General features: G+C 47.2%; 2 protein-coding genes across 2 annotated transcripts; one reads left to right on the top strand and one right to left on the bottom strand.

The window, feature by feature from the left end:
* Nucleotides 1–863: 863 nt before the first annotated feature.
* Nucleotides 864–3,328, bottom strand: PtA15_12A418 (uncharacterized protein; the record flags this gene model as incomplete). The annotated part of the gene is made up of 6 exons (XM_053162025.1): nucleotides 864–1,261; nucleotides 1,371–1,738; nucleotides 1,826–1,932; nucleotides 2,062–2,277; nucleotides 2,372–2,988; nucleotides 3,163–3,328. The coding sequence occupies 6 exons, from the start codon at nucleotides 3,326–3,328 to the stop codon at nucleotides 864–866; spliced, it is 1,872 nt and encodes a 623-aa protein (XP_053025984.1).
* Nucleotides 3,329–9,042: 5,714 nt separating this feature from the next.
* Nucleotides 9,043–13,374, top strand: PtA15_12A417 (uncharacterized protein; the record flags this gene model as incomplete). Its single annotated transcript, XM_053162024.1, has 7 exons — nucleotides 9,043–9,547; nucleotides 9,624–9,642; nucleotides 9,699–11,244; nucleotides 11,798–11,937; nucleotides 11,997–12,778; nucleotides 12,877–12,995; nucleotides 13,054–13,374. 7 exons carry the CDS (start codon nucleotides 9,043–9,045, stop codon nucleotides 13,372–13,374), a joined length of 3,432 nt encoding a protein of 1,143 aa, XP_053025983.1.
* Between the last annotated feature and the right edge of the window lie 4,284 nt (nucleotides 13,375–17,658).

Here is a 17,658-nt window from a genome sequence, read left to right as displayed (position 1 = left end):
AACTTCTTTTCTACCGATCCAAGTTGACGGACTTGGTGTTTTTTTCACAGAAGAATCAGTGCTCTGACAATATTATATACGTGTTCAAACAAGAATAAATAAACGCACTCAGCAAAAGCATCCCCCCCATCCTTTTCTTTCATATTCGTATATAAGCGCAGTGTTCTTGGCCAAGCTGAAAGTAAAAATCCTGAAAGACGACGCTGTTAAAATTCAACATCACGGTCATCCAAAAACCTATTTTGCTTACACGTAACCAATACCGCTGCACATCATGGACAAGGAAAAAAGAACACCCTTGGCATGGCTATTACTATTAATTGCATACCTCATCGAATGGTTCTAATATCTTTGATGTTCTATTACAGATTGAGATTGGCAGACATTTTAATTCAAAAAGAAATAATTGAGTTTGGATGTTTAACATGTGTTGAAACTCCATTATTCACTGACAACCCCTTTGACTCACTACATTACACTAGTGTATTGTTGGATTCAAATAATGGCTGGAGTTACGTTTGCCTGACACCTATCCCGCTCACTTGTAGTAATGTAGAATGATGGCAGTGTATGAGCAAACTTAACTGCCTCTCCAAGATGTGAGGGGGTGCTCTCCGCTGATCACAGATGAAGTCCTGCAAGTTCATGCTAGCAAGTATCAAAAAAGATTCTCAACAATGGTGATTTCGAACAGAGTGAAAATCTGAGCAACCAGTGCCGACAACTTCTTATCGCCCAATTTCATTTGTCTTCTCCTGCCTACTCTTTCAGTACACCTGACTATCACAACACATGCACATTTATCTGATAAATCAGGAGAGGAGATCATAAGAAAAAAAAACTGGAACGAGTGAAGGAAATGTTCATGAGGTCCGATCTTGGTAATATTTCCGTGCCACGTCGACCGATCTGAGGAGGCCTTGAAAGGCGATTAAGACGTTACTTTTATTAAAACCGTCGATGCGGTGAGCAGTCTGAATCAAACCCTGAATGCGGTCGTTAGTTTTGGACAAGAAGCCAATCATTCTCTGGGCTTTGAGCGCCTTCTGTTCAGCCGTCAACGCCGGTTTAGTCATCATCATCAAGGCCTTCTGCTCATCCTCTTTGGACATAGTGCTTCCTCCTGCCGAGGTCGACATGGCCATTGGTGGGCTGACGGCGATCGGATTCGGTAGGATTGCAGTCCAGAATTGGCGCAGAAATTCATTTGTCGTCGTATATGCTGAAACCATTTGGTCGAGGAAATCCTTAGGCATTGAATCTGGACGATATCCAGATGCATCCCAAACCCACCAAGTAAGTAAATAGATCAACAAGATTGTCCCTCGAACTCATCTCACAAAGAACCTCTGGAAATATAGATAGCCTACTTTCATTAAATCCACGCTGTTGCTCGCAGCGAATGGATATATTATCGAGCATGAGACGGGTGGATTGGTTAACTTGTTCCTTAGGGATTTTGAACTTTCCGAGCTCGAGCCTCCAGGCTTTGGTGAGCCGATCGGCCATCTGGTCCACAATCTGCTCATCCTCCTCGGCAGATCGCTTTCTTTTCGAGCTCTGACTGGCACTTGCGCTGCCTTCGAAGTATCGCTCCTGTTCTCGCATGTCCAGAATGACCCTTTCCGGCTCTGTAGGTGCATTCAGGTCTTCTAAATCTGTCTCCCCATAGTAGTTCCTTGAACCCGCATCACCCCCATCAATCACTCCACCGCAGCGCCGGTCGGGTATTTTACCACTATAACCAATTTTCTCCCATGGGCAATTAGTTGATCCGGTCTTTTGGCGGCTTATTCAAACATAATATAAAAGCATTCCCACGAACAGTGTCGAATCCAGTAATCTTTGTGAATGTTCATTGAACCTTCTCATCAATGGAAGTGAAGATCTTTGAGTACCAGCCCGCATGGTCCAATCGCTGGAATTCCCCGTCTAGAAGACGCAATTAATGGAATACAGAAATGTGAATATTCAACTCTCCAGTTTGGTTTTTGCTATTATTAGGAATGTGAGATTGTAAGAAAAGAAATGGCTGTCTCTGGTGAGACAAGATTCGCGAACCTCTGCGTGATCTTCCTGGGTGGCTGCCAAATCCAATAGTTTGAAGATCTCTCGTGTGTTGATCTGCTTGGGCTCTATTCCGTCATCATCATCTCCCAGATATTTATCGAATATTTCATCCTCTTTCACCGCATCACCTGACTGTCTGGCTGAGGAGCGGTGTCGGTCAAACAGTTTGGATCGGAAATAACGTGTCCAGAATGTTTGGTCATTCAACTGAGAAGGGACACCGTAGAAAGAAAAAGAGGAAAAAACAGTTTTCGGTAAGCCATGAAGATGTATATTGTGATGAATATAATGAAATACCAACGGGTGGGACGTTTTCGTTGTAAGCTCTTTGAACGATCGGGTACTGTTCAAAAATATCCCGAATCATCTGGGGAGTGATGCTAATCCTAATATCGCCGGATTCGGTCGTCTCAGGACGGGGATCGACCATCTGGGCAGACCTGCCGGTTTTCTGGGTATCGCGTCGAGCCTCATGGTAGAGCAACTCCTCTCGCCCATCCCAGAATTCGCCTTCGGAGATCTGCCCCCCGATGACCATCTCTTTGTGGAGTTGTCGCAGGTCGGGATGGTTCTGAAGGACGCGTTTCTTCAGACGCCAGTCCTCCAGTGGGTTCACTGCTTTGCCTTTGTCTACTGCCTCGGTAGATGGGTTCTCCGGGCCGTCCTTTCTACCGGCGAGCTGTGTTGGCGCTTGAGAGGCTTGACCCAGTCCCCGATTCTGGAGGATAATCTCGGAGATTTGGCTCTTGAAGGTTTCTCGATCGCTGAGTGGATCAGAACTGGTGAAGGAAAATTTATAGGTCTCATCGGCTGCACTCGGTGCGTTTTTGCCATCCGTTGAGGTGGGTTCGGTGGTAATTGCATTGGCTACAATCTTGAGGATCGCTTTTGGACCACCTTCTCTCGACGCGAATAGTGCTGCGAAGTGATATTACACATCGGTAGAAGTTAGAACCGTTCGACCAAGGTGAACAGGAGCGGGTTTGTTTTTGATGCACAGTAAGCGAAGCATCACAATCAACGCACCGTCAGCCTAAGAAGCACAATGTAGCAAGAAACCGATGAAGAATTTTACGAAAGTGGTGTACTAACAATGGAGACGACCCCGGTCGATCGAGACGATTTCTGCGCCACTTCCAGCGCCACCCTTGGGGATCCACTTCAACGCAGAATTCGTCAGCACTAATTTTCCAGTCTTCTTGTTGTAACTCGTGATCGCCTCCAACATGGATGAGCTCGAGGGGCTGTTGATGGCCATGATGACTGATGTATTTGTTTGTGTACAGATGTGGAGTTCCTTGAAGACGACGGGGGGGGGGGGTACATCATTTGGGTCAGAGCATCCGCAGCAATCGATGCGCTCACACCACGGCGCGTTGGGCCTTCGAGGTCAAAAACAAATCAGATCAACAGCGTAAATCCCCGAAATGATTTCCTCACGAGTAAAAATACCTCAAGTCCTCTGACAGAAGGAGGAATTTTTATCAACCTTGCATGTCAACCAGGCAATTGTAACTAAAACACGCAATTCATTTGTGATCTCAACCAGTAGTCTCACATTAACAAATCATGATTGCCTCAAAACAATAATAAAAATCCATAACAGGTATGATAGCTTCTTGCATTCCTAAAATTATGGTGTTCAAAGTTGGTTTGCATAATTTTATGCATGCCTAAATCATAAAATCATAAAAATGTTTTTGTGAGGAAATTTTGTATTACATAATCAGACAGTCATATCCCCTGCAAAAATGATTTTATGATTTATGCATGCATAAAATTATGCAAACCAACTTTGAACACCATATTATAACTTGTATTGACCCCTCAAAGAACTCCTGTCCCAAAGGAGTTATTATCACACCAGCATCAGAAGGTATGACAATGGTAGTTTCTATTTCCTTCCACAACAACACAATTCTGATCTGTGGAGAGGAAGAGATATTTTGGGGTCTGAGGTTGTGGTGGTTCTGAATCCAATACGGTAGATTTCAGAATGAAGAAGGAGCTTGGATCTCCAGATTCTCGAGCCATGGGTGTGCAGTCCATGAAATTTAAGATAGCTATGTACATGAGAGCCTGTGCTGGGACTCATAACAGTTTCAGTGTCAGATGGGTGAAGCACTTACACCACCAGGAGCAACACTTCAACCAATCCAATCCAAGAAAGTTATTGGTGATAGCATGTAGAGTATTGTATTTTGGATACTCAAGAATTTGATGCCATGAATTGTGTCAACAAACAGATATGTCAGGTTGATATTGTAATTATTACTAGAGGCCAAGGCAGCTTTGCCGCTGCAATTCCTTCACCCAAAGATAGTAGTGTTATCAAAAATGCAACTATTGCACTGTGGTTGGCATGTAAACCCTTAATTTAGTGTTTTTTTAGCACTTCTTCCCTAAGCTAAATTGTAGCGGCTGGTGTACTACAATTACAGCTAACTTATCAAATCAGTGCAACGCGCGTAGTAATACCTGAAATTTTTCAATATTACTCTCACTTGTCCACACAGATTCTCAACCAAATGCCATGTTCAATGTTGATTAATCCTCGAAAAATAATCTGCCGCTGTTTGGTGAGCTGTTAAATAAGCATATTCTCACCAGCTTTCCATGTGATTCAACCAATGCTCCACAATCAGTTTATTACTAAAACTATGTAAGGCATATCTTACAAGCAAGTTTTTTTGATGCCTTTCATTTGGGTCTTGCCAAATGTTTCATGATTGTCTTGACATGAAATTGGCATTTCAACCAACCGGGGGATTAGGACCAAGAGAGAATATTGATGTTCCGTCCGCAGCGATGAGCTGATTCATTTGAGGTCTGGGTGACATTTCTGGTCTGAGCAGGAGGTTCTCTTTGAGCAAAAGACAATACTCAACACCTGGCGCGAGCGCGGCCTTTGGCTTCCTCAGCCTCAGCCTTTTTTGCGTTAGAAGAGCTGCCCAGGCTTGATTGTAGCTTTCCCCAGGATTGTGAGGCTGCAGAGAGCAGATTTTCAGCTTGTTAATCAGGGCGGGATGGAGGGATGGACAAGGGACTCACATTCTGTAAGCTGGTCGCAGCATCCTCCCCAGTACCTTAGAGTAGAGATAATATTCAATTGACCGTCCCATCCCAGCAAAGGCAAAGAATGCACTCAGGAAGACCTTCCGACGACGAGTTACTGTCTATCGGCAATCGGAGTAGAGACCGAGAGGAAGAAAACAGATGGTTGGCAGAAAGAGCAGCGGAGTGCCAGCTTAAGAATCAGACCAATTTGATCAGCGGTGGTTCGATAAACAAGGGACTGACATATTGCCCAGCGCCTCGGAGTAGAGCTACTTGTTGATCAGCCGTACCGTTCTGGCAAGGGCGACAAACCCGTCTAGGAAGATTGGCTAACGGTGAGTGTGCTGTATATTGGCAATTGGAGGAGTGAGTGAGGAGAGGAGGTAGGCCTGAGCAGTGCTGCTCACTGGAGTATCAGCCCAAGTTTAAGGGGCCCTGGATGGCCATGAAGCTTACTATTGACCTAGCGGGGCTTGTGTTTGAATCGCCATGCATGTCATCAGCACCGCCGCGCCAGTGGTGTGCGGTGTTGTTAGTTATCTGCAGTGGCGACATTTTTTTGATGCCAGTGGTATGTCTTGGTTCCATGGCGGTGTTGGTAGCGTTGTTGCCGTGGTGTTTGCTTTCTGAACCCGGTCGCAAGTCCAACGCAAAGCCAAAGGCGTGCGGGTCATTCGAGGTTGGGAAGGGCACTGGTGGAGGTTGGGTGCCTGTCGAAATGGATATAGGCATGTCATCAGGTTCGGGGCGCTGTGGTGTATGGTTACAAGTTGTGCATACCATAAATTCATCCAAATGTTGCGGAGGGTCCAGCCCGTTCGGGCAAGCTGTGGGCCGTGGCGATGGTGTGCGCGAATTTGGGAAGGGCACTGCTGGGTGGGGTGCCTATAAGTAGTGGGTCACTGTGAATGATGTTTCCTGAGGCAAATTTCGGGGCTGAATTCCAGCCGGGGATTTGTCTCACCCCCGTCCGCTGTTGCATTTGCGCAGTTTGATGGGGCGCTACTCGTCGGCCCCCCTTGTGCTTAACGGCTGGGGGTCTTCCTCTCACCGCTTTTTAACTGGGCAGGAGAATTTTCCAAAGTACATTTTGCAAGGTATAAGCTTTGCAATTCCAATGCCTTGTAAAAATACATTACAATCAGCCAGTTACTAATTTTACAAGGCTTTCCTTACAAGGTAGGCCTTGGAAACAAAAGCCTTATAAATAATCCCGCGGAATTTTCCCCCTGAAGACCAAAAATGTACAGTTTCACTTGGCTGTATTTAGATCCTTTGTAACACAACAGAGGAATATAGCACAACCCCCTTTGTTAATTGAAAGATACAATGGATCAGCAATACAAGGCTGACTGACCATTTGTTTTAGAGACGACTGACCATTTGTTTTAGAGACCATAGTGAAAATGCACGTTGAACTTGTGGGTGAGAAATTTCCAATTCATCTGGCCCACTTTTGCAACCCACATCAAAATCCCTCTTGCCCGGAATATCAGGCCTATCCACTCAACTCTTGATATTCCTACATTTGAATATGTTGAGCGCGGAATCCCAGCTAGATAGTGACTATGATCATGATTATCAAGAAGCAAATTACTCTGGCTCAGAAGAGGAGGCAGTCTCTGACTCGCCAGAGGAGGCGGTAGTTCCAACTCGGAAGTCGCGGGGTAAACCCAAGCCAAAGGAAAATATTGTCAACAAAGCCAACGAGGACAAGGAGGAAAGCAATGATGATAGGACCAACAAGAAAGTTTTTTTCTTGCCAACTGGCAACAAGGTAACATTCATTAACAATGGCTGAACGTTGGACTCAGAAGGCTACCCCCCTCCTCCCAAATGGCAATACCGTCTTTGTCAAGCCGCCTGGACTCAACATCACCAATTGGGGTGAGGTTGGATTTACAAAGACAGTTGGAACGGAGTACCATTCGGATGGCCTCTGGAAGCAGAGAAGATTACACTGCCTTGGTGTCCTCTGTTGTGACCACCCTGAGTGTTGGTGGGCAGGGTCGCCTCCAACTGGCAAAATATCCATGAAGGAATATTTTCAGAAGTAAGTCTCAACCAGATTTGCTCAGTTATTACTCCCTTGGCTTATTTCTTCGTTGGATTCTGAATTTCCTTGCTTTCAAAAATTGTTCAAATTATATTCAGACACCCAAATTGCCAAGGTCTAGCTGGGAAGTGCCCGGGAAATGTGAGGCACATCACATGCAAGAAAACAATCATACGGTTCAACGAGAATACAGAAAGCAAGTGGGCAATACTTCACCATTTTGGCACCCACAAGCATCCATGGCCCAAGGCAAAGAAGCCTGACAAACTTGCAAAGAAAAAACTAAAATCTGAGATTGTAAAAAACCCCAAGGAAGGGGCTTTCTTTCTGAAAGTAAGTTTTTTTCTTTATTTTACTTTGGGCTGTCTGTTTCAATGCTGAAACATTCATTAAAATTCAGATTGGGAAGCCTGATGCGCCAAAGGATCCTTATGAGAGCGTCCTGAGAATTCATCCTTCCTTGAAAAACGAACACATCCTGAATTTTACCAGCTTCTCATTGTTGATATTCATCACCAAAGAAAATTAAATGAAAACTGGTTTCACAAACATTGAGGCTTTTCATCTCATCAAAATTTACTCTACTCACAGGAACAATACCAATGAAGAAGACCCATCACCTCCTGTTCATTTTGATGGTCCTTATTTCCTGTCATGCAATGCATCATATTTATGAGCCTGGTGATACTAGCCATTTATCCAGTCATGAAACTAAACTTCAACAGTCCAAACCCAAAGATTGTATTTCTAACCAAGAAGATATATTTCAAAATTCATTGGCCCAGTTAGATCACGATAGCACTGTTTCTGCACAGACAGATCTCAGAAATAGTGGTGGCAATTTAGGATTTGCTTCAAAAGAACAGTACTGGGCTAAAAAGGATAACATGTTTGCAGACTGCAGAGTTCAAGAGACAGCACCTAAGCAAGGATCTGGCCTTGCTAAGTTTACTTCATCATTTGCAGTAGCCAGTGGAAGCAGGTCTCCAGAAAGACAGTGCACTAACACCAAACCCCCAGCATCCGCTAAAATCCAAGTATATTAAAGCCTCAGGTTTACAGAAAAAAAATTCAAGGGTTCCCCCTTACAAAATGCAAAAATACAAAAAAAAAATTCAAGGGTTCCCCCTTTACAAAACAAGCAATCAGAGGGCCAAAACCATCCTACAATTCCAAAAAAATAAAGAAAAGAAGCACATCCTACATAAAAAATGACAAAAAAAAACCCACTCCCAGCCACCCAGCGCAGCAAGCTGACGCACCGTGGCCCAACGCCCATCCCTGTCTAGCAGGGTTAAAAAGCGTTGGGAAGAGGACCCCCAGCCCGAAAGCACAGGGGGGCCCCCGAATATCCCCCGCCGGACTGCGCAAATGCAACAGCGGACGGGGGTGAGACGACTCTCAAGCTGGAATTACAGCCCAAGAGTCGCCTGAGGAATCAACCTGGCCTCCAACCCCCCCCCCCCCCTACTTATACTCGTCTCAACCCGCCGCCCAACAACTACAGGCCACGCCCACATGCTCATAGCTTCGCCTGAAGCCACCAACACCACCTCAAACCAACGCCACGCAACCCCAACCCTATGCAACTACCGCGGTATTTCCCTGCTGGGCACCTGAAACGTACGTCGACGCTCATACATCCTTCCCCTAGGCAATACGCGCAACCCACCTCAACCCTTACCGCCACCGCTAATGTAATGTAATTTTCTGGCCTGTGTCGGATCACGTCTGGTGAGCCCTTCTCTCTTTCCCGTGAGCCCGGCATCAGCGGCGGGCGCCCATCCCGAGCAGGCCAGGGCTGCCCCTCCCCAGTCCGTAACGTGTTCGGCCTCCAGCCAGCCCAGCCCCACGGCCCAATGCAGGAGGCTTGCCAGACGGACTTCCGACGACCGACCTGCAATGAAGACTATTATTTATCGGATGACCAGCTTTTCCTTTCCAAGCACTCAAGTCGCTCAAAGCCTTACGGCTCCCCCCTTCCTCCAGCTGACGCAAAGTTCAACTCGGCCCATCCCATCAACCTCAAAGTGTCGTGGAACGGTAACAATGAAAACCCAACATTGGGTCAGCCAGTCACGAAAGCATCTACGTTCAGCTCCAACAAACTTACCTTACCTTCTAAGGTTCAAGCTTTGGCGTCCTCAACCCCAACGGCGTCACTTACCAATGGTCACACCACTCCAGTCGGCCCTCAGCCCACTACGCACAAGCATTTGATCTCGAGCCTACGTACCGTCTCTGGCAAACAGAGCGCAGCCCTCTCCCGCAATCCGACTCCCCTCAGCTCTGTGCCCCAAAGTCCCCCAACCGTTTGCCCCAGCGGCTTAGTTCCTGCACCTGCCAATCCGATCGCCTTGCAAAGTCTTTCCTTCATCTAATGAAGATAGTCCTGTTTGGAACGGCAGGGGGGCACCGAAACCAAGTGCTGCTGTTGAAGTCGTCGAGGCCTTGAGGCAGTAAGTGTTTTACAGCCAGCTTAACTGTGCTGCTCATTTGCTGACCGAATCAACAGTGAGTTGGAAGTTTGTAGTTGTGATTCGTACATTTTTCGCTCGCTCTTTCGGACCGCCGCCATTCCTGCCCTTACGGTTTTCGCTGGAAGACTCGGCTCTCTTCTCATATTGCCAGCCAGTGACAGCTCTGCCCTGTATGTTCCCAAGTCGATCAAAGATGCGGATCATTCGTTGCCGGTCGCATTGCGCTATAACATTGAAGTTGTACGGTGCGCCTGGGCAGCATACTCGTTGATTCGCGGGATCTTGAAAACAAATGAATGGGGCCCTGAGGTCAAGAAAGTGCTGCGCGATGGCTTGGCGCCGTTTTTATCGAAGATGGACGCCATCATTCAGCAATTCATGGGCCCGTACGTTCTAGAGATCAAGAAGCAAGTTACCAGCTGCATCTTAAAGTATCAATCAGTGGAATCCAGTACCGTCCCAGCGGCCAAAGGCCATCTCTCTCTCAGCCGTACAATTCCATCGCTCGGCGGTTACGGGACTTGGATGACGACTGCCCATCCGCACGAGCCTCTGCGCGAGCTGATCAATTTGTTGGAAGGCGTCCGGAAAGTTTTGATGATCAAATTGGCTTGTGGAGCTGAAAGTCATCGTTGGATGGTCAGTGTCGCTACCCAGGCGGTATGGAAAGGCATGCTCGTCTTCGCCACTTGCGCATTTCCTCTCCCGACTCCGAACTCGCAACACTCTCGTGTATCACCTGTTACCCCGTCCGCCCATCTCATCGACAGCTATTCCTCAGCACTGGGCCTCAGAGGTGCTAGACACATATTGCACCCCGTCAAACGTTCGCCATCACCACCATTGAAGTCCGATGTTACCCTGCATCAGGAACTGGTTCAGAACCTCAAGGTGTTTGCAGTGGCGATTAGCGACTTTGTGAAGGATATTGCCGGGCTCGATCCGCGTTCCGGCAACAGTCCCTCGAGCTGCACCGGCCAGTGTGAGCTGTGTGCTCAAGGCTTTTCGGTCAACCCGGGAGATGACGGTGACTTGGTTCGAGAGGCCATGAACGAAGCCTTGGAGGCTCTCTCGGCACTCCAGCTCGTCGCCTCGGCTCTTCTTCTTCCAGACCGCTTACGCAGCAGCTTGATTGCATGCACAGACGCTTCGACGACCCTGAGCTCGTCCCTGGCTACTCGCAAGGCGGGTGACACTCAGCCCGCTTGTCCGACCTTAACGCTAGCATTGAAAGAGCTTCCGCCGTTCATCCTGTTGCATCTTGTCGGCTCGCGGATCTCCAAGGAAGCTGGCTTCAGACTGCCTCACGAAGTATGGGGCATCAGCTGGGCGGATTGCCAAGAAGAGTTGAAGGGCTTCGTCGCCGCCGAGCGCTGGCTTCCCGAGGTTGCTCACGAGATGGCCCAAGAGGTCCGTCGGATCCAGCGCCTTCGCCAGAAAACCCTCGAGAAAACCTCCGGCGGCCTTTCCCCTACTTCGTCCAAAGGCTCGTCGGACCACTCTACCGGTCAGACCCCCGATTCCCGCGCTGCTGGCGATGTCGAATGGGTCAATCTTTTACTGCTCTCCATTCAAGTCTTGGTTGCCTAAGGACCTTCTCCCCCTCGCGGACGCTGCGTGACGTCACCCATGTTGTGGAAAAGAGAAATTTGCATCGAGCCCGTCCGTATGTGCCCTATTTTTATCAGCTCTCATTTGCCCTCTCGACCGGCCCAAACCACCCGATAGATATCGTTCCTCCATCCATCATCCATCTTTTTTTTGTGATTTGTGGATTGTCCTTCCGCCCCATCTACATGTTCGATTCAGATCCTCACATTCCTCTGGCACACTTCCGCGCCATCATATCAGATCGAAGTGGAGAAGGAACTCATCGGAATCCCAATTGCTGTCTTCCGTATGCAAATTATACGACACTGATGGCAAGCATTCTATTGTCAAAATATCCACGCTCACTTCTCTCTCAGCATTCCTAACCACCTAATCATCACCCAATAGCTTGGTAACCTTCGAGCTCACTAGACACTAGAGCATGTGTCTAATGTGTGAGCGTTTGCTCTTGTGAAAACGGCACCACCCGTAAGGCACCACAATCAACAATCACGTGGGTTATCGCCGTTGACTTATAACCCAGGTGATCCTGCTCTTCCTCCTCCTCCTCCTCCACAGGTTCTCGCCCCACTTCCTGTTCCACCACGTCCACTCCTTCCTCCACCCCGCAGCCGACTTCCTGCTCGCATGCATGGGCCTCTTCTTCACCTCCTCCTTCATCCTGTGAGCCCCCCTTCCCCCCATAGCCTTCGAAAAAAAGAGTACTGAAGTGTGTGTGGCAGGATCCCGCGGCGGGACGTGATGCCGGGGAGAGAGATCGGGCTGATCGCGGCCCTGTTGCTGCCGAGTCTGCTGGTCACCTGGGCGGCCACGGTGGTGTTGGTGAAGGCGCTGGCGTTCGTGTGGCCGCAGGCCCCGGTGGATGCGCCGGAGGAGGACAACAACGCGGACGTGCTGTCGTCGGACGGCGGGTCGAGCCGGGCGAGCGATGCCAGCGCGCGGCCGCGCAAGCCGCACAGCCGCCACTCCGGCTCCCAGCACCACGAGCAGGCCGAGGACGCCGGCCTGGCGTCCGCCGAGGCCGGCCGCTCCGCCCCCGCCTCCACCCACAGCGCCATCGAGATCCGCGAGCCCCCCGCGCCGCCCGGAAACCCGCGCTTGGCGCTCCACAACACCCTCACCTTGATCGCCACCGAGCCCGTCGACGACGACAAGAAGAGCCTCGGGGAGGACGAGAAGGCGTGGCCGGAGCGCAGTCTGGCCAAGCTGAAGGACAAGCTGCGGCGCCAGACGCGGCCGGATGGGCCGGCGGAGACGCGGGAGGCCCGGCTGGCGCGCAGACTGCAGGCCTGCTTCGACCCCGCCGTCTACCTGCTCGTCCTGCTCCTCGGCATCCCGCTGTTCTTCGCGCCCGGCGGCGAGCACCGCACGATGCCCCTGTTCACGGGCGTCGTGGCGCTGGCCTGGCTGTTCAGCAGACGCGCCGTCTCGCCCGGCGTTCAGAAACTGCTCCACCCCATCCTCGTCACCAGCTTCATCACCGTCTTCGTCGTCTGGGGCTTCGGCAAGATCAAGGGCCTCACCCTCACCCAAGGTACCCTCGCCCTTCCTCTCTCCTTCCCTCACCCCTCCTCACCCCCTCGCTTGTCTGTGTTTTTGTAGCTCTCAACCATTACTCGACCGGCGCCAACTACCTCATCCTCTTCCGGAGGAGCGAGGGCTGGGACGGCAGTCCGCCGAGCGCAGGGGACCTTCTCTCGAGCCTTCTCGTCGGCGGAATCGTGAGTGTGTTTCCCCAGAGAGTAGTCGCCGATCGCAGGGCTGACGCGGGGAGCACAGGTGGCGCTGGCCTTCCCGATGTTCCGCTACCGCGCCGACCTGTACAAGAACTTCTTCCGGCTCTTCGTCGTCGTCCTCCCCAACTGTGCGCTCTCGCTGCTGCTGTGGCCCTGGGTGGCCTCCCAGATGGGCATCGCGGGCGACCGGGCGATCACGTTTGCGTCGCGGCTCATGTCGACGCCGTTTGGGATCCAGTTCATCGTTGCGACGGGGGGAGACAACTCGCTGGTGGTCGTGCTGATCTGCATCACCGGGATCTTCGTGCGTGCCCCTCTCTCTTCCTCTTTTAAGATCCAGGAATTGCGTAATGTGATCACTTGAAGGTGAGCGTGTACATGGTGCGCCGAGACGGCCTCAAGTCAGTGTTGATGGGCCCAAGACCAAACTGCTGAGCCCCTATGCAGAAATAACAAAGGGCGCAGGCAGCAGCTCAGCCTCACCAATATAAATTCACCGCAAGCGCCTTCTGAATCTTTGCTCCACAACAACAAAGTCTTGCTCCCTTATCTAAAAACATTCTGTATATTCAGAATTAAAAAGGTACACACATGAGCTACTGCCACAGAGCAAAACGGTTGACCTGGGCTCTGCAGCGGCGCAGCCGCTTTATCCTCTAGTCACAATGAACACTAAGACTCAGTCCCAGAATGAAGTGGACCTAGCAGGCAATTTTTTAACATCATCCTACTTTGGAACTGCATTTGGTCAAGAACAGGGAAAGAAAAATGAATCATCTTCTTACAAAGATCAAAGTACATGTAAAGAATTCAAATTGACTGCCAATTCTAGAATTAGAAAATCAGATCCTGGAAATCAGATCATCAATTACCCAGTAGCCAAGAAGATGAAATGCACCCTGCATTCATCAAAATTTGGATTGAAAAGAAAAAAAATTGATGAAATGGCTTTGCAACAATCAAAGAAAGAAAAAAGTTCAATTGATAACTCTAGCAGTTCCAAAAGGAAATCTTCCCCGGGGGGATCAATAAATTTGAAAGATTTAGTAAGCTCCAGCTCAATCAAAGTAGTTCAATCAACTCACCCAATACAAATGAATTACAACAATTTTAATCCTCCCCCTATGGGAAAGGGAAAAAATAGAAAGCATTGTGATAATCAGTTTGAAGAAAGAGTACTGAAGAAAACAAAAACCAATCAACCTTCATATGCCTCTCATGAAGACTTAAAACAACATGAAACTGATACAGTGGGCTCTTCAAACCCAAATAGACCTTCAATCAAGCCATCATCAGTTCCTCTAGAAGGATTCAAAATAAATAGTGGTTCCTCCATAGGAAGATTAACAACACTAGAGCCTGGAAAGAGCTCCAGTCTCTTTAGAGAAGAACAAGATATGCAAATACATTTGATCTCAAAGAATTCTAAATTAAAGCCTAATTCTAGCTCTAGACTAAAAACAAAACCTGGTGATAATAATAATTTATCTCGTTCAGTAAGCCACAAAACCATTAGCCAAGATAGCCAAAAACATGACTCACAATCCACATTACAAGTGAATAATTATATGGCTGCTCCAACAAAACAAAATGAAGAAATTAGATCCAAGAATAAATCCATAAATATCCACATCTCATCTGGACAATGTTCCATATCAAGGGCTTTGGAGGGAGAAATGGAATTCAATTCATTCCCCAACAGGAAATCAAAATCCAAGAAGTTTGAGTATTCAGATCATTCCATTACCAGTGATACAATGCCTTTTCATGATAGGAGAGAAAACTCTGAAAATAATCTGGTAGAAAATTTAATCAAGAATACCAAGTCAGCCAGTGAGGTATCAAGATTAATTGAAATTGCAATCCTCCGCAATAAAAGACATGAAGTTCAACCAGCTGGCAAAATTTTCAAGTCAAATATGAAGATTTTGTACTTCAACCAGGACAGTCTTGTGGCTGAAGACCCCTATAAGCATGTTCAAGATAAATTTCAGCAAATCTTTTCTGTGATACCATGTAAAATGGGAAGCATTTCATTGAATTCAGATAATTTTTCTGTATGGTCTAATGCTATATACTCAGCTTCTAGTATCACAGTTTATGATGACATGGTGAATAGTGGATTATTCTGCAGGAGAAGTTTTAACAAAAGCATCCAGATAAGGAAATATGATTCCCTTCTGGAAAATAAGCAGATATGGTTCAAATTTTGGGAGAAACAGGCCAACATTAAATTTTCAAAAGAGATGGAAAATCAAATATTCTCAAATGAACTCCTCAAGGAGATATTTCCATTGTTCCTATTCCATGTTCAAATGATTGATCACATAATGAATCCTTGTGAATCCATGGAGCAGAAGATCCAGAATGTCCCTGTTATCATGGAACAGGCAATAGAAGTTTTCAAAGCTTGGGCCCCATCTTTATTAAATGTGCGGAATTCTAAAATAAGTGGTAGACCATTGCATTCTGGTTGGATTTGGAGCTTTTTGAAATACTGGATTGAGAGCTCTGGAACACAAGAACTGAAAGAAATTGCTCTGAAAGGAGATGATATAAAAATAAAGTTCAAGGCTTTTTTCAATCTCATTTTCATCTCATCATCTGAACAGTTGACAAATCACCTGAGATCTATGTGTAAATTTCATATGAAAAAAATTTATTTCAATCAAGAAAGCATTCCTCTTGAAGATTTAACTGAAAAGAGCCAGAACAAAATCAATAGCATACTGAGAAAGATAGAAATAGGACCAAGTACAGGAAGTATCATGCTGAATTTTGAAAGTGCCCACAAATGGTTTTGTAAAATTAAGCAAAGCTGTTTAGGTCCATATGATCATGAGGGTGGTGATGATAAAAATGTGACAGAATTAAAGAAAGAGTACAGGAAAAATTCTGATAATTTGCAGTCAAAAACTGTTGATGAGTTTTTGGTAGAGATGGCACTTGGCACCCGCCGGCGGGTACCTGCCACACTTCAGCACATAATTATTTGCGCTTGCAGGTACCCATTGTGCGTGTGCAGCTCCCTGGATGTATTTTTACTAGAATGGAACCTCTGGCACCCGCCATGGGCGCCTCCAAGCGCATAGAATTATGTGCTGAAGTGTGACAGGTACCCGCCGGCGGGTGCCAAGTGCCATCTCTAGTTTTTGGAAACAAAAAATCTGTGGTTAACCTTCTGGGAAAGACAGAATGATATCAACCTTGATCTTAATCTTGAATTAAAATTACTGGAAAATGAAGACTTCCCGTCATTTCTTGTTGAGAAAACATATCCAGTGTTTCTTTTTTATGTGCAGATGATGGACATCATAATCATAGAAGTTGGGCCCAGTGAGACAACTGATAGAGATACTCAAGATCTTTTGAAAAATGCAAAGAAAAGTTTTCAAAAGTTTGTAACCCTTCTTTCAAGCTCTTACAAAAAGAGGAATAATAAGCAAACTATCCCCAATCTTACATGGAAAGCTTTGGAATATTATTTGAGGGAGACCTCAGAGAATGGGGAGTTGAAGAAAATTGCTTTTGGACCAACTGGCAAGATAGTCCACAATTTCAAACTATTTTTCAACACCATGTTCAGAGCATCAATTGGAAACTTGAACATCCACTTGAAGGATTTCAAAGTTTAGTTAGTTGCAGATTTATTTCAACTTTGTGGCACTTGCAACTCATCTGACACTAAACAACTGGTGGGAAATCTGAGTGGAACTCTCAAAATCTTCTTCAGACTCGTATTAAAAAAACCTTTTATGGACTTGGAAGCATTCCTCCCTGGCTATTCTTTACACAGTTTTGTTTTGAATTCTAATGCTCTATTGTGCTTGCAAGAAAATATGGTTGTTGCAGAAAGGGATTTATGAGCCTAGCACATCTGCCCTAATTAGGGCATGAGCTTGATGTGCCGGATAGGGTGACATCACAAGGTTGGTGGTGTGTTGGGCAGAAAAACCAAACTTTACCCTTGCTGTGCACCCAGATTTTTCAAGTTTAAGCAGAATCACAGTATGTATTTTCACCCATGACTGGGGGTCTGCTTTCAATTGGGCTGTGTTCTCCCTTTCAGCAAAGCCGCAAACTTAACCAAGTCCCTAGCTTCTGCGGGAGTAGAGATGGCACTTGGCACCTGCCGGCGGGTACCCGCCACACTTCAGCACATAATTCTTTGCACTTGCAGGTACCCATTGCGCGCGTGCAGCTCCCTGCATGTATTTTTACTAAAATGGAACCCTTGGAACCCGCCATGGGCGCCTGCAGGCGCATATAATTATGTGCTGAAGTGTGACGGGTACCCACCGGCGGGTGCCAAGTGCCATCTCTATGCGGGAGTGTGTCTTGCAAAGCAAGCCTCTGACAGCCCTTGGCAGGAGGGACTTGCGCCTTATCCCCCTTTTTTGCAGGGGCAAGATTCTAGATTTTGGTGGGAGGAATTTTCAACAGTGTATAATTCCTTGCTGCCAAAACCTTCTTGAGATTAAATTTGCTGAGATTGAAGACTGGATTCTGCCCATCCAACCTGGAGAATTTGAGGCATCTCAATCCATTCCCTCCACTCCAAAAAAAAAAACATCAAGAACACTGGATCTGTGGATTTTACATGGAAAAGGTCTGTGCTCAAGCACCTCAGTTCCACAGTTTTGTCCAC

The sequence above is a fragment of the Puccinia triticina genome, chromosome 12A (genome assembly GCF_026914185.1).
Source record: "Puccinia triticina chromosome 12A, complete sequence".
NCBI classification, from domain to species: Eukaryota; Fungi; Basidiomycota; class Pucciniomycetes; order Pucciniales; family Pucciniaceae; genus Puccinia; species Puccinia triticina.
This window is presented reverse-complemented; position numbering and strand designations above follow the sequence as displayed.